Source organism: Carlito syrichta, unplaced genomic scaffold (assembly GCF_000164805.1).
Source record: "Carlito syrichta isolate Samal-C Ts95f unplaced genomic scaffold, Tarsius_syrichta-2.0.1 Scaffold309115, whole genome shotgun sequence".
NCBI classification, from domain to species: domain Eukaryota; kingdom Metazoa; phylum Chordata; class Mammalia; order Primates; family Tarsiidae; genus Carlito; species Carlito syrichta.
The window spans coordinates 1036091-1055394 of record NW_007253211.1 but is presented as its reverse complement, the minus strand read 5'-3'; the positions used below and the strand labels follow the sequence as shown (position 1 = coordinate 1055394).

Genomic DNA, 19304 nt, shown 5'->3' with positions numbered 1-19304 from the left:
CCCCCCCCCGCCGCACGTGGCAGTGACTTCCTGAGGGCCAGGCAGTCCCTGTTAGGTGAGGCGGCTTCCCGGCTCCACCACCTCAGGGGTTGGTGACATGCTAATTGAGAACAAGGGTTTAGAGCTGACACCCACATCCTCCAGCACCCCAAGGGGCCCTGGCCTGCCTCCAGGGCTGAGTGGCAGCTGGGTCCACGGGGAAGAGTGGGCACCAGCCCCTCCAGAACAGCAGTGGAGGGAAGGGCACCGGGCAGCCTGACCAGGCCTGGTGGCATCTGTTTAACCCTAGATGACAGAGCAGCGGAAGCGCAGGCAGCGCCTTGGCTTTGTGGATGTCCAGAACTGCATGAGCCGCTGAGGAGAGTGCCGGAGGCCCCAACAGGGAATGCCGTCACTGGATAATGACTGGGAAAAGCACTGCCCTGGCTCGGGTCGTGTGGCCTGGGGAGCAAGCTGGCCAGCCTCTCCAAGGCTAAGTGCCCACCTGACCTCTAGTGCCCTCCCTGCCAGACATCCCCACGTAGCTCAAGCTTTGACAAGCATGGAGGGGGAGGCTGAGCTGACTTTAAAAGACTCAGAAGTTCACTGGGACTCAGTTTACCTTAGTGCCTTAGCAGAAGACAAGTCCTGGAGACCGTTGTCCCTTAAAGCAGTAACTGACATCCCTTTGTAGTCTTCCTTGTGGGTGGATAGGAGTGGGGCCACCTCTGTATCTCCAAGCACTACATTTTGGCTGCTGCCTGCCTCTGGGGGAGGTGGCAGTCATGCTGTTACTAGTGACGTTAGGGCTTTGTTATTTAACTTATTCCGGGGTGCTGTGCTCAGCCCTGCCATGGCAGCATGGCCTCCTCATGCCTCAGATCTGCTGTAGAGTGTGCACACCTGTGTCCAGGCCATCCCCAGCACAGCTCCAGATGGCCTGGTGTCCCAAGGACAGACAGCCTGGTTCCCGGGACCTACCTCTTCCAGGGATTCCTGGGGGCCAGCACACACCTGGGAGACAAGGGCTGAGCTGTGCCAGAGTGGCTGTTTTTTGACTGCTTGTTTTCTCCTTTTGGTGTTACGTTTTACAAATCCTTTGGCCTGAGAACTAATACGTTAATTGCCTTAAATAAATTAATAGAAATCTAGTCCCTCAGAAAGGGCTGTGTTTCCTGTTCTCCCCTGGGGCTGTGGGGATTAGCAGGGTACACTGGCAGAGGTCAGGAAAACGGGCCCTTCCTGCTGGCCTAGCCTCTCCTCTGGCTCTCAGATGCTTGGAGCGACATCCTGTCTCCAGGAGTTCCTGGGCAAAACTGCACTTCAGTGTACCTGGTTTCCATCACAATCCTATGCACTTTATTTTATGCATTTCAGAACAGACTGAGGTCTAGGTACAGGGGAAGTCAAGATGCCACATGCGCTCTGTGCCAGCGAGGGGTGCTGTTGGCCCCTGCCCTGCCCCTTCTCCCCACAGTATTCTTGACAGAAGGACCCTCAAGTAGGGAATGTGAACATGTCTACCAGTAAGAACCAAGCCATGGCATAATAAGGTGACTCGTGTGTGTCCTCAGCCAATGGGCCCCCTCTTTCCTGTGGCCTCCCATAGAATCTTCCCACAGTGCTAAGGCTAACCACAACCTGAAGGCCAGCCTGGCCAAGGCCTGTCCCTAAAGCCATGTTGGTGCAAGGTCAGGGCAGAGGCCCTCCCGTGGCAACCCAATGGCCTGAGTCAGCAGGGACAGGGCCAAGCAGGCTCCTCTCAGCCTCACACCTCCCTGCTGCTTTCTGTTTGCAACAGGATGCCCTTTTAGATACTTACTGCTATTTTTGGCTTCCTCCCAGGAGCTCCTACAACAAAGCGAGTCTGAGAATCTTGCCAGGAGACGCCAGGCCCCTGCCTAAGAGATGGGGGCTCCTGTGGCCATGCAGGAAGCAGCTTGTGTGAGGCCCCGTTACCCTCCCTTGTCAGGCCCCAGGGAAATCTGTGTTTCCTCCCCCAGGAGACTTCCCTGCCCCGACTGATGGCCACGCTGAACAGCTCAAACAGCATCCCTTCCCAGGCCGAAACTTCCTTTAGAGCAACAGGTTTCCTTCTTGTGAAGGTTAGGTGAGACTCCCAGATGTGAGGTCGGGGGAGATCAGGCGGTTTTATTGACAATGGCAACAGACAAGACTCCACACCTAGGTGCGCGGGTGAGATAAGTCCCGGGCCCAGGCCTTGTGCTTCTCTTCAGGATCCTTGGGGGCGAACTTCTCCTGCAGCTTCTTCCACAGGCCTTTGTTCATTTCCTTAAACTCTTCCAAGGTGTCTGTAAAAGGGAAGTCAGAGAGAGACTGAAGTCTAAAACCTGATGACACAGATTGGCCCATGGGGCTTTCCCGACACAAGCATGCCTGTTCTCACACAATGTGTTCCTGAAAAGAGAGGTGTAGACCCAACTTCTGAAAAGCAGATCAAACAGGGTAACAAGTGACCGCTTGTGGTGACAGCACCGTGTGCCAGTGTCCAGCGCCCAGCATTGAGGCAGGGTGTGCTGCTTGCTGCCCTGCTCCACATGGGAGCAAAGAGGGCCTGTGCTGTCAGCCACACCACAGCTCACACACCCAGATACTTCATCACAGAATTTAGCCTGTTCCCACAGACTTCTTGTTTTCAGATGTGGCAACAGACAGATGGAGGCTAAGTAACTTGCTCAGGACACAACAGCTAGGAAGTGGTGAAGCTGGGATTTGAACTCTGGCAGTGTGGGTTCCATCCACACTGTAGACTTGAACAGGCACTTGGTGGGGGAGATGGGCTTGGGCCTGAATCCTCACCCATCAGGGGACTCCTGGGTCTCTCAAGCCAATCATATGTACCTCAAAAGCTGTGAGGATTAAAGCAGATAATGGAAGTAACCTGCCAGCACATGGCCTGTGCTCAGTGAGAAGGCTGCCATCTTTACCACCATGAAGGCGGGAGGGCTGGTATGAGCCAGCAAGCCCTTAAGAACACACACTGCCATGCAGGAACCAAAGCAGGGTTTCTCGGCTTGGCACTACTGATATTTCAGGCCAGATAATATTTTGTTGTGTGGCAGCCTAAGCATTGTTATAGATGTTTAGCAGCATTCTGGCCTCTACCCACTAGATGCCAGGAGCACCTCTGTCCCCACACCAGTTGTGACAACTAAAAATGTCTCCAGACATTGCCACATGTCCCCTGGGGAGCAACATCACCCCATTAGGGGACCACTAGTCTAAGTCTCTCCAGAGCTGAGGTCCCATAATATCTAATTTTACCTATATTTTGAATTTAGGTATTCTCAGAATATTGTTTGGCTTTCACAGTCTGAATTTTCATCTGTTAACAAAAACTTATGGAGAAGAAGAATAGTTTTTCTGAACAAAAACGGCCACTGTTATTTATTTAATTATTTATTTTTACTATTTTTTTTTTTTTTAGTCAGAGTCTCACTCTGTCGGCCAGACTCACTCTGCTGCACGCTCCCAGCCACTGCAGCCTCGAACTACTGGGCTCTGGTGATCCTTCCTTCTCAGCCTTCCAAGTAGCTGGAACTACAGGCATGCGCTACCACGCCCAGCTAGTTTTTGATTTATTGTAGAGACGAGGTCTCGCCAAGTTGCCAAGGTGGGTCTCGAACCCGCAGCCTCAGGCAATCCACTCGCCTCAGCCTCCCAAAGTGCTGGGATTACAGGCTAAACCACCGAGCCCGGCCACTGTTATATATTAACGTTTATTTTCAGTGGGTTATTGACTAAATGAGGACACGTGCCATCCACTGGCCTAGCACTGCGTTCTGGGGCTTTTCCACAAGTCCAGGCTCCCGCATAGGTTACAAAGCGACACAGGGATCCCTTTCCATCTACAAGCCATGAGGCCTCCCTTTAGCGCCTCCCATAACTCCAGTCCCAAAGTGGACACACTTGTGGCCCAGATCACGGCACATCTCAGTCTCCCCAGGCCTACAGCCTCTCACTACAAGGTGCTGCAGGTCTCCTCTAGTCCCGTCAGAGGGAACACCCGACAAACTTGCTCCCCATGGTTGCAACAAAAGTAACAAGGCTTGCTGTGAAAGCAAACGGTCAGCATGTCTCCTGGAACTGAACCCGCAGCCAGAACGAGCTGCAGCACAGACCAGTGGTGGGGCCTCCTCCATCTCCATCCTTCACTGGTGCTTGCTTCCCACTCACAGACGCTTCCCTGGGGCTACCACAAGGGCGAGGCAGGGCCACTGGGACTGATTTCCATGCTCGAAATTCAAGTTCAAACTTCGCTCAAACTCTCCGGGGCTCTCACAAGGACAGTGCATCAATGTTGGTCATTACATGAACCCATGGACGGGAATAAATTTATTCATTAAAAAAAATACTGCCAATAAAGTGACTCAGCCTGGCAAAAATATCTTCACCCCAGTTTTCACAAGTGTACTGAAATAAAAATAGGGTCAGAGTTGACACAACAGCAGGCGGGTGACACCACCAGGTTTTAATCTACTCAGGTTAAGAATTTTTCTCAAAACTTAGTTGCCAAAGGCTGCCAGAAGAAGAGGAAAGAGAAATTTATAGAGTTCCAGAAGGCAAATGCTTCAGGACTGTGCCCTCCCAGAAAAGGTTAGCTTATTTTTATATACAATATCCTTGGCAATAAAAATAGCAATTTTCCAGGACCTGCCTACCTCAGCCCTGACTCTCCCACACCCCCTCAGTGACAATGAAAACAGGGAAGTAAGGAGGGGATGGCTTGGCAGGGTGTTTCCTTTCTTGTTAATCAGGGTCTATCAATGACTCCAAAGCATAACCAGTTAAACTCATATCTAACCCACAGACCATGTCCCCTGGGTCACATAACTCTTAGGCGGATATCCCCATACCCGTTTATTAAATAGCTTTTTGTTTTAATTAAAACCCTCATTGTTTATAAAGCCCCCTTAGAACCATAAAAATAAAAGTATTTTCCTTCCATCCTGATTTCAACTACTTCCATTTGGCAAACATGGATTCCCCTGCTCCCCGCTGCTAGCCTTGAATTTAAAAGCTCTAAAGATAGAGTTTCATTTTTAAATAACACCTTTGACCTTCTCCACATTCTATGGCCAAAACGCATGAGCCCGTAGCTTCACAATTTCCTCTGGGCTATTCCGCAAGACTTTCCGTCAAGCAAAGCTGTCTTATTAGACAATTCCCCTTGGCGGCTCAAACTCAAAAGAACCATTTGCAAACCAACCAGAAAAGCAGTGGTGCTTTCAGTACCTGTGGACAGGATCAGCTTGTACTCTTCTACTGACAGGCCACTGAAGCTGGTGTCTCTGGGGCGAGGGTACTGGTCACAGGGGCAGAGAGCATGAGAGAAGGGAGGAGGGAGATTAGTTCTGCAGCACTCAAGCCTTGCTCTAACTGCAATTCAACTGGGCCCTGGGCAGCCAGAGGCCAGGAGGCCTAGCAAGGAGAAAAGCAGCGCCACCTTGAGGTCAAGACTTGGTCTCGCAAGAACCAGTAATGCCTTGAGGAAGCAGCTCCAACTTTCTTTTTTCTTTTCTTTTCTTTTTTTTTTGAGTCTCACTCTGCCGCCCAGACTGGAGTGCAGTGGCTGCTCCCGGCCACCGCGGCCTCGACCTGCTGGGCTCCGGCGAGCCTTCCGCCTCAGCCTTCCAAGTAGCCGGAATTACAGGCGCGCGCTACCACGCCCGGCTGATTTTTTTGATTTATTGTAGAGATGAGGTCTCGCTGCCCAGGCGGGTCTCGAACCCGCGGGCTCAGGCAATCCACTCACCTCAGCCTCCCAAAGCGCGGGATTACAGGCTGAGCAACCGAGCCCGGCTAGCTCCAACTTTCACAGCACACAAATCCTCTCTGGGAAATCCTCAGATTCAGAGGGGCTGGGCGGGGCCCAGGTTATGCATCTTTAACCAGCTTCCAGGTGATCCCTGCTGCTGCTTAGACCACACTTTACTAGGGATAATTGAGAAGAAATACCTTTTTCCATGCAGGCATTTGGCCATGCGTGTTTGTGGAGTTACTGAACATATCTTGCAAGGGAAAAACCACACTAAACGGAACCTGACAGTAATCATGTCAGGGCCCAGCTGTGGAAAAGGCCAGGCCTTTCCTAACCACCACCTCTTGATTACCAGAGTGTGCTTTCGACTCCATCAGAGTGGAGGGAAAGCAGGTATAGGGTCCAACGGTTGTCAGATACTCCCAGGAGCACACACTGGCATATCAAATATATGGCTTTTGATCATTATTTTAAATAGCTTTATTTAAGTAGCCTAAAAGCCTCTAACAAACATCTTTGTTGGTCTGGCAGAAATTACTGGCTCCATTTGAAAGTAGCAAACCCTGAATTCTTCACAACACTTTGTATAATCAGATTTTCACTCATTCTTATTGGCTGTCCCGTCCGCGGCCCACTTACCTTGTGTTTGTAGTAGTTTGAATGCAGCCGTGCTAAGCTCTCATACATCTGATCACAGGCCTCAGGCTCTGCAATCTGAAAAGCAAAGAACCCCCAAGGATGTGAGCGAAAGAGTCCTGCCTCCCACAGCATATGTGCCTTAAGGAAGGCCCATGCTTAATAAGGCATATTCACATGGAGCAGGCCTGTGGCTAACACTGGCTTCCTGCTGTGGGAGGCGAACCTGACCTACAGCTCTATTAGAAACCACCTACTTGGAGGAATGGCTCTACCTCATCAACTCCCCAACCTGCAGAAAAACCTGATCAATCAACCAGCAAACAAACATTTGTTGAACACCTGCGACTAGCTAACCACTGGGCCAGCTATAGCGGGGACGCCAGTGGAAATGTCAGGTTGGAAGGGTGTGCCTAACAAATGGAGTGTGGGCAGTGTGTGCTGCAGGGATTCAGATGGGAATCCCACACGCTCAAGCGGTCAGTATATGGCAGAAGCAAGGCGACGCTGGGTTCTGAAAGATGCACAGGAGTCAGGGAACAGAAGGGAGAAGGGCGAGGCCTTCCTGGTGGAGGGGATGGCATGAGCCAGGGACAGGAGGCAGGAATGTGTGAGATGCTTCAGGCCAGGCCAGGCCAGTCTGGCTGAGGGCCTGAATGTAAAGGTAAAAAAGTCTGGGCAGAAGAAAAAGAAAGGCTTTGAGTTCAACAGAAAATGTATTAAATATTCTTTTATGAAAGGCAAAAAAAAAGCCATCTGAGCTTTTATCTGTGGTAAGTGGGGAGCTGCTGAAGCTCTACAAGAAGGAAAGAAACATGAAGAGTGCAGTGCTTAAGATGAGCCAGGTGAATGCAGAAGAGCCAAGACAGGAGCCCAGTCAGGTCTTGCGGGAAGGGAGATGGCCCAGAACGCTGAGTCCTTGCAGTAGAAAGGGGACAGGGCTGGGCATGGTGGCTCAAACCTGTAATCCCAGCACTTTGGGAGGCAAAGGCTAGAGGATTGCTTGAGCCCGTGAGTTTGAGACCAGCCTGGGTAACATGGTGAGACCTCATTTATATACAAAAATAAAAATTAACTGAGCATAGTAGTGCATGCCTATAGTTCCAGCTACTTGGAAGGCTGAGGCAGGATTGCCAGAGCCCAGCAGGTCGACATTGGGGTGGCTGTGAGCATGCCACTGCACTCCAGCCTGGGCGACAGAATGAGACTCCAACTCAAAACAAAAAAAGGGGGGACAGGACATAAATCCCCCAGGTGCCCAAGACAGTGGTGCACCTGCTAGACATTCCTGGGAAGACGGGCAACACAGCCAGAAATGGCTTTCCCTTTGTAATTTCCCCTTCTATCTGCCCTTGCTATTATTTATCTATAATTCTTTACATTTTTCGGCCAAGAATTCTGAAAAGCTCCCCAGAACAAAACTTTGTTTTTTCCCAGAATTCAAATAATGGATTTTTCTAACTTAAATCCTTCCTTGGAGGCAGAGCATCAATAAATCAGCAGTGAAGCATTTTAACAGGCAGCTCCACTTCTGCCTCTATGTGCGCATCAAATGAGGTCCCCACTTTATAGCAAACAGAAAAGATGGTCTAGTGTTGAGTTCTAGCTGATTCATCCCCCAGTTCAGGCTGCTCATCATGAGAATGTTGCAGCCGCCACATCAAAAGAGGAAGGGTTATGGCCAGTGTTTGCTGAATGATCATCGGAGGCATGATCTGAGTGGACAGAACAAATGCAATGGGCGAGGGTGCAGCTGGTACCTTCCTCTGCTCAGCTCTTCTGGGGAAAGTCCAGCAAGAACAGAATCCTGCACACATGCTCTGGAAGGGCACATCTGGAAGGTGATTTCTTGAGCAGGGCACATGTAATCAAGAGCTCACACAGAAGGCAGAGAACAGCAGGGAGAAGACACAAAAGGAAAAAGAGAACAACACTGGCACAAAGTTTTTTGTGCCCAAAAATACTGTTTAGATTGCCAAAAGATTTTCATTCCTTGCATTTCATCTTTTGTTTGCTCTCTTCATCTTGTGCAGCTTCACTCACTCAGATCAACAGACACTCACCAAGCACCTGCAGTGTGCCTGGCCCATGCTCGAGTGAATGGGCATCTCCAAGGCTGCAAGGAGTGCGGCTGGGCTGCCTGGGGTGAATCCTGGCACCATCCTCACCAGCCATGGGACGTGGGCCAACCACTCTATCTTCCCCATGAAACACATTTAATCAACAGCCATATGTGCTTTACCATTCGCTATGTCTGTACACACGTATTTTTCTTCTGATCCATTTGAAAGTAAGTAGGAGAGCATGCCCTCACCCTGTAATAGTGTGAACTTCCTAAGAATGAGGATATTCTCTTACATAACCACAGTTCAATGACCAAATCCAGGCCATGTAACACTGATACCACACTATTATCTAATCTCCAGTCCATATTCTAATTCTGTCAATTGTCTCAGTAATAATCTAAAAAACAGGATGTCCCACTGCATTTAACTGTCATGTATCTTTAGTCTCCTTTAATCTGGGACAGTTCCTTGGCCTTAGTCTTTTATGCATTGAACATTTTTGAAGCACACTGGCCAGGTTAACCTTTCTTTTAAAAGAAAAGATAATAATAGCTCCTACTTCCGAGGGTGGTGTGCTATGAGGTAATGGTTGGCTGCTCAGGATCTGGGCCTGGGATGCTGATTCATGTGCTTAGTTTTGTTACGGTTGTTAGTAGTAAGGAGCTGGCATAGGAAACACGGGCCCCCACCTCATAAGCGAAGAGGGGAAAGGACAGGACACTTCCGGACAGCCCTGGTGTGGCAGTGCAACAAAGGAGTGCGTATGGGGTGCTGTGGGCCTGTAGAGGAGGGCTCAGCTCTGCCAGGGAGCCAGGCAGGAAGTGCCGGCTGAGGAGGAGTGCACATTCCCGGAAGGAAGGGGGCACTGCAGGCACAGGACCGGGGGATGCCCATGCCCAGGAACAGCAGTGCGGACATCATCCGCGGATTGGTGTGGCTGGTATGAACTGCCAAGTGTGGTACTAGAGACAGAGGTGAAGACGGATGGGAAATTGCTGAGGCTTCTCTCTAGACTGGCCCTGGTGGCTCAGCAGTCACCGAGCACTCCACGGTCAGGCCCGCCAAGGGAACAGCTGTGTGCCATCCCCGGTCTTCACCTGAAGGCTGCTCGTCTGGACCTTCCCTTTCTACCACCATCCCCAACACCTACTCAACCAGCCTCTTAGGAAAGGCACAGACTTGGCTTCCTCCTGGTGCCTCTCTCTTGGACTCCTACCACTGCGCCCTGATCAAATTCACATGCCAACCAGATCTGCCTTTAAACCCCTGGAAACCCATCCTGCTCCAACCTGCTTCTAGGAGTGAGAAATCACCAAGGGGCTGCTCAGTGACCTCTTACCACACCCTTAAGGCATTAAGGAGGGCATCATCCTTCCTTCCTGTTTTTTCCCATCTATCATGGGCAGCAGGATAGACAGGAGGGACACAGAAAGAGAGCAGGGGGTCACCCTTGCGAGGTGCTGCTCCTGTCTGGCAAACTGCCTAAGGTCTGTGTGCAAAAAAACAAAAACCAAAGTGACTTGAGGGCTCCCTCACCTCCTACACTTCACTCAGTGTTAAGGAGACAGTCTCCTAGACAGTTCACATAATCCCTGGAGGGCAATCACAATCTGAGAAGGAACCAAACACCTGTGAGTCCTAAAAATGGACTTGCCACCCATTTTCCCATTTGAGGTCAGAAGACATCTAAAAGAGGCTATAAAAGTATCTCAGTGGAGGTGATGGGAGTTTGAGATACGCCAATTTCCAGCCAAGTTCTTATCACCTAGGGACAGATGGAGCCTGGGCCAATTCTGGGTTCCTAGTCACACCCAACCCAAGTTGAGCAGTTAAAAAATAGTCTTGGCCGGGAGAGGTGGCTCAAGCCTGTAATCCCAGCACTTTGGGAGGCCGAGGTAAGAGGACTGCCTGAGCTCAAGGGTTCAAAATCAGCCTGGGCAACTTGGTGAGACTTCGTCTCTACAATATATCAAAAAATTAGCCGGGAGTGGTAGTGTGTGCCTGCAGTTCCGGCTACTTGGAAGGCTGAGGTAGAAGGATCACCTGAGCCCAGCAGGTCGAGGCTGCAGTGGCCATGAGCGTGCCACTGCACTCCAGCCTGGGCAACAGTGTGAGACTCTGACTCAAAAACAACAACAACAACAACAAAAAACACAACAGTCTTGCTTATTACTTAAAAGGATGTCAGCGGAGCTACCTAATTCCAGAAGCCTTGCCACATACCTACATCTTATACTTTATTCACAGACTCCACCACAAAAATGCTTGAATTTTGAAGTATACAGTTTTTCCAATGAAATGGACTGTTCATTTTAAAACATATTCTTGATGCAAGCTTTAAATTACCTGATTTTGCATTCACACCTAATGAGATTACAGACATTTTAGGACTAATAACAATTCTGGGTTTGAAAAAGGCAGCAGTAGGGACATTATGAAAAATTCAGCACTGTTCCTAAATGTGAATAAAATAGATGTTCAACTGTCAAAGTGTCCTTTATAGCTCTATTTTTGCTCCTTTTGCATTTCCCCTGCTCAGTCGTCAGTAAATTTCTCTTTACCATATTAAACTTTTATACATACAAATCTACATCAGTGCCGCAGGCACTGATTTCGATTTTCAAAATTGAATTTTGGGTGGTGACAGCAATTGGTACAGTGGGCCCCTATTCTAGTCACACAAAGGGACGCATAAGCACTTTTGGGAAAGGGTGTTGCAAATTGCTTTGCTAATTAAGGTAGAGCTGGATTCAATCCAGGAAGATCTATGAAAAAGGTTTTCATGACTTGGTAATGAACTTCTGAAATGAGTTCATTCCATTATGGAAGCCTATTCCCAATTCAGTTGAAAGTCTATTTGTTGAGCACCTACTATGTAGAGAATGCTCCACTAGGGGACTATGGGGGACCCAGTTTGGTTCTGGAGAAGCTGGTAGTCAAGCTGGCGAGACAAGATACACATGCACTAAAAATCACCCATGCCGGGCAGCACATAACTGAGTGCCCGAGCTGTGGGACACTGGTTGCACAGATCTGCGGTGGGAGCTGGGCACAAGGCCCAGATGACAGGGGGCAGTGGCGGGAAGGGTTCATTGCAGGGACAGTGCAGAGTGAGGGGAGCCAGAGACCCTAGCTCTGTGGAGTGTTGGCTGGGCATGAGTGGAAAGGATCGGGAGTGGCTGGGAGGACGAGGAGGAACAGGCATGGGACAAGAGGGTTTCAGGCAGGGAGGGCTCTGAGGGCCTGGAAAGCCACCAAATTCTCGGCAAACTCTGTGTTTGGGTTTTGGGGAGGGGACAGTGGTCTAGGGTACACTAGTCTCAAAGGTTCAGACCCACTTTATTATGGCGATCTGGGAGGTGATGAGAAGGCACCTTTGCTAAGGCAGGGGCTCCTGCTGGGATGGCGAGAGGCGAGATTGGACACAGACTGGACCCAGGCCAGAGGCACTGCAGGTCTCACAAGACTGCCTGCCACTTGTCCAGGAGGCCATGGGCAGGCCCCAAGAATCTTGGAATTAAGTAGTGGCCTGCTGGAAGTGGTCATTTATCCCCCTAGGGGAGTAACTGCATCTTTAAGTGCACACGGATAAATGTCACACCTTGGTCTGAACACTACCCTAAACTCACGCCAGCTCTATTCAGAACTGGGAGAGAAGAGGGGGATGTCTGCATTACCTCTGAGAGGTGATTCTCCTCACAGAATCTGTATTTCAGTGGGTTCAATATGATAATTACAAATGGCGTTATCTGTTCTCAGGTCCCTCAAAAGCATGCTCAAAAGCATGCCTTCAGAGAGCCCATGTATAGGTGAGCAACAGAGATGGTTGCACTGTGCCAGCAGTTTGGGCTCTAGCTCCCTGATGTGCTGAAGATGCCAGAGACTGGACCTCAACCAGCTTACTGAGAAAACAGGATTATCTAAAACCTTGGAATGCTTCTCTGACCAGGTAGAAATTTACATTATTAGAAACCCCAAACAAAGTTTAACTTCTTTCAGATTGGACTTATATTCTTTCAACCTGGATACAATGGTGCAAGTCCATGGGTAGGCGAGTCCCTGCCTGGGCAGCAGTGTTTTCAGGCCATCCCTCAGAGTTGCTCCCTGCACTAGCTAAGTGGGTGCTGGCAAGCAGTCAGGGACCTTTTAGGAAGCTGCTTGTACATCTAATGAACTCGTTAGGATTTGCTCCTTTCCCTGTAGTTAAGTCAACAATCACAGTTGTTTTGCCACCTTCCCCCATGTTGTGATTCTTTTATGAAGCTCTCAGAGCTGTAGGAAACATGTGTTCTTAAAGAAACTGTATTCAAAGGGCACACGGCCCATAACTCTGACTTCAAAAAACTGCACAGTAGGATATAGGGTGTAGAGGTGTTACATGTGTTCCTGCTTCACACCACTACCTCCCCGCCTGGAAGATTCAGGGTGGACCATGAGACTCCCCAGAGGGCAATTTGAGGTGGAATAAATGGAGGCAGTGGTTTTTGTACTCTGGTTTTGAGTATGAATTATTAATTTGCCCTCTAGTGAGCCTGGCTTTTCTGTGCTGGTGTCCCACTGCGGAGCATCTTTCTTCCCTCTGCACGGGGGCAGGGCATGGGGAGTTGTGGGGTAAAAAAAAAGCAGTGAGCAAACACAGGGGGATGTTCAGTCATTGCCCAAACTATCTATGGCCCAAAAAGGTTACGCAGGGAACAAAGGGAAGAAGTGGCTTGATAATGATGGAACAAGAGACTGTTCTAACAAGAAATAACTTGGGAGGAGCAGCAGCTGAGGAAAGGCCAGGCACCAAGGAGATGAAGCCATGCCAGTGCCAGAATAGCTGAGTCCGTTTCCTTTTTTTTTTTTTTTTTCTGAGTTGGAGTCTCACTTAGTCGCCCAGCCTGGAGTACAGTGGCCGCTCCTGGTCACCGCAGCCTCGACCTGCTGGGCTCCAGCAATCCTTCCGCCTCAGCCTTCCAAGTAGCTGGAACTACATGTGCGCGCTACCATGCCTGGCTAATTTTCTTGATTTATTGTAGAGATGAGGTCTCGCCAAGTTGCCCAGGCGGGTCTCAAACCCACGGGCTCAGGCAATCCACTCGCCTCGGCCTCCCAAAACGCTTGGATTACAGGCTGAGCCACTGAGCCTGGCCTAAAATGGAAATATTAATGGTTACTACTTGGCTATTACAACAATTAAATAAAAGGTTATCACACATGCAAAAGCGTGCTGTGCACCTTTCAGGGTTCTCATTGGGACACCAGGAGCCAAGAGGTTGAGAGGAGGACTGCCTGCCTCCCCCTTCTACTGGACTAAGAAGGTTGCATGAGCAGGGCTACCATTCCCGTCCTTCTTCTGGCAGCCAGCATAACCAAGGGGGCACTCCGTACCAACCAGTCAGTCACCTGGGTCTAATCCCCACTGCATGCAACCAGGGTAATGAAAAGCCTACCAGAATCACCTTTCTTTCTCAAGGTTTTTATAAATAATCTGGAGGCATCAGTGGGAGTGACTTACAGTACTGTTCTCAATTCCAGCAAGGGGTTGCTCCCTCCAAAAATCATCTCTAAGATTTACTAAGCCCAGATGCATTCGCAGGTGACACTAGGATGCGGTACCACGACAGTGGTCCTGAGTAATGTGCCTGCTGCCATTGCAATGCACTGGTTCACTCTACCAGGAGTGCATTCATCAGCTGCTACGCAACCATCAACCGAGCCATGACTTGCATCTGAGCTATGATTCAAACCTGTGTGGGCCTGTGACTGATCAGGAACTGTCTCCCTAGGTGATGACAGAGGATGACAACTCCAAAAGAGAAGGCTCGACCCTCCTTTGCTGGCTCCTCTTATGCTAACGATCAAGTAGGTGGATGTCACCCTCTATCACCTCTGCAAGGATCTAGCCTCTGACTGCCCAGCTAGAAGCTCCTTGAGCTCCCTGGTGGCAAGGACCAGGCTATGTCCCTCTTTTGTAGTTCCTGCAGTTCCCCAAATACAGTAAGCTCTCAAATTGATTCTCACCACCCAGGACACAGACATATTCCTTTCTCACTCTTCACTACTTCTCTTCATCTAGTTCTGCTGCATCTGCAACTATATTCAAATGATCTTTATCTCATGAGCCATGACCAATTATTTATCTATTTACTCAGACGTTTACTGAGTGTTTTTTATGTGCCAAGAACTATGCTAGACGCTGAGGAGGGGGTAAAATAAATGGCATCATCTCTGTTCTCAGGGAGCTCACACTAAAAATATGCAGGGAGCACAACCCTAGAAGGCTTATGGGGTGTGCATCGGTGGGACTAGATACGATCCTTGCCTTCATTATCTTTACACTTTGGGCCAGTGAAGGCCACCATAATGATGTGAGGGCCCTGAATATAGTGTAACCTGTGCCTCTCTCTCAGAAGTCCTTGGCCAGACTATCTATGCCACCACAGTCAGCAATCCAGTCCATTAGGTGGGCTGGGTTGGCTCTGTGTTGGGCTAAGTTGCAAAAAACAAAACAAACAAAAAATACAAAAACGCATGTTCCTGCTCTGAAAGGTTTTGGCTAAGTTTCACAAGTCATTGCTTCAGACTGTGTATGTATCTCATTTCATATCTCTGACCTCTTGTCTGAGCCCCAGGCTCAAATATACCATTGCCTACTTGACATTTCCACTTGGAAGTCAGTCCTCTTGGCATCTCAAGTTTAACCCAACACTAAACTCAGGATGTTCTTCCCACACCCCACCTGTTCCTCTTCTAGTCTTTCCCATCTCAGTAAGTGGCACCATCTTACACACACTTGCTCAGGCCAAAAAAATGTAGGTGCTATCCTTGGTTCCTCAGTTTCCCTTTAGGCTGCATCCAATACATCAGCAAGTTCTGTTCACTCGACCTGCACAAAACCTAAATCCAGTCACTTCCATCTCCTGTGCAGCCATCATCACCCAAGCCACAACCATCTCTTGCTGGGGGGCACCATAGTAGGCTTCTCTCCAGTCTCACTGTTTCTGTTTCTGCTTCCTACAACCTACTTGCTGCAGACAGCCACCGTGACCTTTTTATTTTTATTTACTTATTTGAGTTGGAGTCTCACTCCTTCGCCCAGGCTGGAGTACAGTGGCAGGCACGCTCACGGCTATCCCAGCGTCGACCTGGTGGGCTCTGGTGATCCTTCTGTCTCAGCCTTCCGAGTAGCTGGAACTACAGACTCGCACTAGCATGCCCGGCTATTTTTTATTTTATTGTAGGGATGAGGTCTCGCCAAGTTGCCTGGGCTGGTCTCGAACCCGCGGGCTCAGGCAATCCACTCGCCTCAGCCTCCCAAAGTGCTGGGATTACAGGCTGAGCCACTGAGCCCGGCCCACAGTGATCTTTTTTAAAAAAGACAGGGCACATCAGTCTCACTGGTCTTAGGATAAGATCTAACTCCTAATCAGAACCTTTAAGGTCCCACAGTGCCTGGCTCCTGACCTCCTCTATCCTCAACTGTTAGCAACTCCACCTTACTCACTACCCTCCAGCTGCTCCGGCATTCTCTGTTCTCTAGCATGTCAATTCGGCTTCCTGCCTCAGGACCTTAGCAGTGCCTGGAATGCTCTTCTCACTAAGTGTACATTGTTGGCTTATCTTCTTCCCTTAGGTCTCACCTATGTGTCGTCTCCTCAGAAAGGCCTATGTTATTAATGTTTTCCTTTTACCATGCTACCCTATTTTATGTCCATCAGACATCTTATCTGTCTTGTGTGTGTCTACATGTTTACTGTGTCCTGAACTAGGATGTCAAACTTCTTCACGTGTGCAGGATGTCATCTGTCTAATTCACTGTGTCCCTAGCACCTAGACTAGTTCTTGGCAGTGGTAGGTGCTCAATAAACACGTGCTATATGAACGAATGAATCCCAGAGCTGCAACGCCAAACTGGAGGAAAGCCAGAACTAGGCCTACTACTCAAACACAGGGGCATGAGTTGAGGACCCAAACACGCTGCAGAGGCTTATGGTGGACCAAGAAAGCAAACGCGTAGCGGGGGCCCTGCAGATACTTGGGATCAGCTCGGTCAACGCACAACACTGCGAGGTAATGGGACCGTGAGAGCAAAAAGCCTGACGCTGCCATCACCTGCGACGGTTGCTGCGGGCCTCAATTCAGCTTGCATCTTGAATCACCTGCAGAGCTTTTTAAAAATACTGAGGCAAGACCTCATTCTCCGAGATTCTGAGTCCATAGGGTTGCGTGGCTCCAGACATCTGGATTTTTAAAAAGCTTCTTCGGTAATTTCAAGGTGCAGCCGGGTGAGCGCGCTGAGCAGGAAGGGGCGTCGCTCTCAGCAGCTCCCCCGAGGATCTAGGGGCCGCGCGCACGTGCAGCCTGGGGCGGAAAGGCGCGCTCGCGGCGCGGATCCAGCCGCTAGCCCACTCGCAGGCCCCGCCCCTGCCTCGTCCTTTCCTCCCTCAGCCCCAACCGCCTCCCCGCCGGTCACCTGGGTGTTCTCTCCCTCCCGAAAGGCCTGTGCTACCCGCTGGCGCAGGTAAGTGCCCAAGTCCCGGCCCCGTTTGGTCTCGTCCACTGGCCACTCCTCACACAGCTTAAGAAAACGCCGGTAGCGACTGGCCGCCATCTTGGGCCCGGCTTGTTCCCGCCCCAGAAGGAGGAGGTGGTGTGGAAATGTGGCGCATGCGCACTAAGGCTCGCCCCCCCCCCCGGCCCAAGGGGGTGGGGCCGGAGACAGGAGTGGGCATGCGCGGCTTCGTGGGCTTCCCGCTGCTCTCCGGGTAGGGGCGCTGCTAGCCTGTGTCTGCAAAGCCGAGCTAATTCAGTTTTTGTCCTCCTGGAACTGGCCCAGCTCCCAGGGGCAAGGCAGACGTGGAGTACCCCAGGGACAACTTTGCTTCTCTTTTTCAATGACTGCACAAGCTTAAGACTAAAAAACCCTCCTCCGAGACCTCTGCTGTTTTGCATAAGCCAGTACATTTGCATGTAAAAACAGGTTGTTGCTGGATGAAGATGTGTTTGAACTTAATCACGGAGCACGCTCATGTTCTCACCGCCCCCCCTCCTCCTCACTTCTCGCCCCCCACTCGTTCCTCCTCACAGCTCCTGTATCTGTCACTACTACTTGGTACTATGCCACAATTCCTTCTTTAGTGCTCCGCATTTCTTGTCTCTCTCCAGCTCCTATTAGTGTCCCTTCTATGTGACCCTCTGCCCCTACCCTACCCCCCACCCCTATTCTCCTAAAAGTCAGGCACTTTCTTCAAGAAAGCACAGGTTTTGTTTCCTGAGCATTATCAGCTAGATTGATTCAGCCTACAAAACTCTTTTTATGTTATTATTTTTGTATGTGGTGACATACACATAAAATTTACCATTTTACCCTTTTTTTTTTTTTTTTTTGGAGTTGGAGTCTCACTCCGTCACCTGACTGGAGTGCAGTGGCACGCTTCTGGCCACCGCAGCCTCGACCTGCTGGGCTCTGGAGCTCCTCCGCCTCAGCCTTCCAAGTAGCTGGAACTACAGCTACTACCACGCCCGGCTAATTTTTGATTTATTGTAGAGATGAGGTCTCCCAAGTGGCCCCGGTGGGTCTTGAACCCACGGGCTCAGGCAATACACTCACCTTGGCCTCCTAAAGCGCTGGGATTACAGGCTGAGCCACCAAGCCCTGCCCATTTTAACCTTTTTTAAGTGTATAGTTCAGTGGTACTAAATACCACTGAATGCTGTGCAACCATCGCACTATCCATCTCCATAATAACTCTTCATCTTGTAAAATTGAAACTCTACACCCATTAAGCAATAACTCCCATTCTCCTCTCCCAGCTCCTAGCAGCCACCATTCTATTTTGTGTCTATGATTGAACTACTCTGGATACCTTATATAAGTGGAATCATACAGTATTTGTCTTTTTATGACTGACTTATTTTGTTTAGTATAATGTCTTCACATCAAGGTCCATCCATACTGTAGAATATGTCAGAATTTCCTTCCTTTTAAAGACTGAATAATATTCCATTGTGTGTATATACAACATTTTGTTTATCTATCCATCCATCCATCAACAGACTCTTGGGTTGCTTCTGTGTTTTAGCTATTGTGAAGAATGCTGCAGAACATATGCGTATGGATATCTGTTCAAGACTCTGCTTTCAGTTCTTTTGGTATATACCCAGAAGTGGGATTGCTGGATCATATGGTAATTCTATTTTTAATTTTTTTAGGAACTGCCATACTGTTTTCCACAGCAGCTGCACCATTTTACACTCCTACCACTAGTGCACAGGAGTGCCAATTTCCCTACATCCTCACCAAAATTTGTTATTTTCTGGATTCTTGATGGTAGCCATCCTCATGGGCATGAGGCGGTTTATCATCTTAGCTTTGATTTGCATTTCTCTAATAATTAGTGATGTGAGCATCTTCTCATGTGCTTTTTGGGCATGTCTTCTTTGGAGAGATATCTGTTCAAGCCCTTTGCCCATTTTGGAATTGGGTTTTGTGTGTGTTACTGAGTTTTAGGAGTTCTCTATATATTCTGAATATTTTCTCCCATTGAAACTAGTTTGTTTTACCAAGTCTTCTCTTATACATCTCGAATGATATCACCATGTGGACTTGTTCTTTTCCAAAGATTGCCCTACCATCTGGGTTTTCCTTAAGAAAGCTGCAACCCCCTCTGCACCTTCACTGTCCTATATTCAGCCAAGACCAGGCCAACTCATGGCCCAGGACTGGTAGTAATACAGCCTCACAAAATCTTTTAACATCATGTGTTTTTTAGCATTTGTTTTCTTTGTGACCCCATGCATATATATATATACACTAACTATATTATATAATTTATGTGCAGCCTAAGACATCCTCT

At 49.3% G+C, this 19304-nt stretch overlaps 2 protein-coding genes across 3 annotated transcripts in view; one reads left to right on the top strand and one right to left on the bottom strand.

Moving 5' to 3' along the window:
- The window catches only part of ITPR3 (inositol 1,4,5-trisphosphate receptor type 3), a 78077-nt gene extending 76943 nt beyond the window's left edge, over window positions 1-1134 (top strand). Inside the window, exon 58 of the mRNA XM_008066829.1 lies at window positions 290-1134. Coding sequence (XP_008065020.1) covers window positions 290-358 — 69 coding nt within the window. The 3' untranslated portion in view covers window positions 359-1134. The remainder of the gene's footprint in view (window positions 1-289) is intronic.
- Window positions 1135-2105: 971 nt separating this feature from the next.
- On the bottom strand, window positions 2106-17118 carry LOC103269242 (ubiquinol-cytochrome-c reductase complex assembly factor 2). Of its 2 annotated transcripts, XM_008066828.1 has the most exons (4): window positions 16922-17118; window positions 6401-6475; window positions 5236-5305; window positions 2106-2291 (listed from the first exon to the last, which is right to left on the bottom strand). In XM_008066828.1, exons 1-4 carry the CDS (start codon window positions 17057-17059, stop codon window positions 2164-2166), a joined length of 411 nt encoding a protein of 136 aa, XP_008065019.1. In that variant the 5' UTR covers window positions 17060-17118; the 3' UTR covers window positions 2106-2163. The 2 variants fall into 2 exon arrangements, with proteins under 2 accessions (XP_008065019.1, XP_021572655.1); XM_021716980.1 differs by lacking the exon at window positions 2106-2291 and having other exon boundaries at window positions 4782-5305; window positions 16922-17077.
- Window positions 17119-19304: the final 2186 nt, after the last annotated feature.

What these genes read in the sequence shown, in the direction of transcription:
- LOC103269242 (XM_021716980.1), bottom strand. Translation starts at nt 17,059, where the DNA reads ATGGCGGCCAGTCGCTACCGGCGTTTTCTTAAGCTGTGTGAGGAGTGG. An exon ending in GGGAGGGAGAGAACACCCAG is followed by an intron (nt 6,476 to 16,921) that starts GTGACCGGCGGG and finishes TTTGCTTTTCAG; the next exon opens with ATTGCAGAGCCTGAGGCCTG. An exon ending in CAAACTACTACAAACACAAG is followed by an intron (nt 5,306 to 6,400) that starts GTAAGTGGGCCG and finishes CCCTGTGACCAG; the next exon opens with TACCCTCGCCCCAGAGACAC.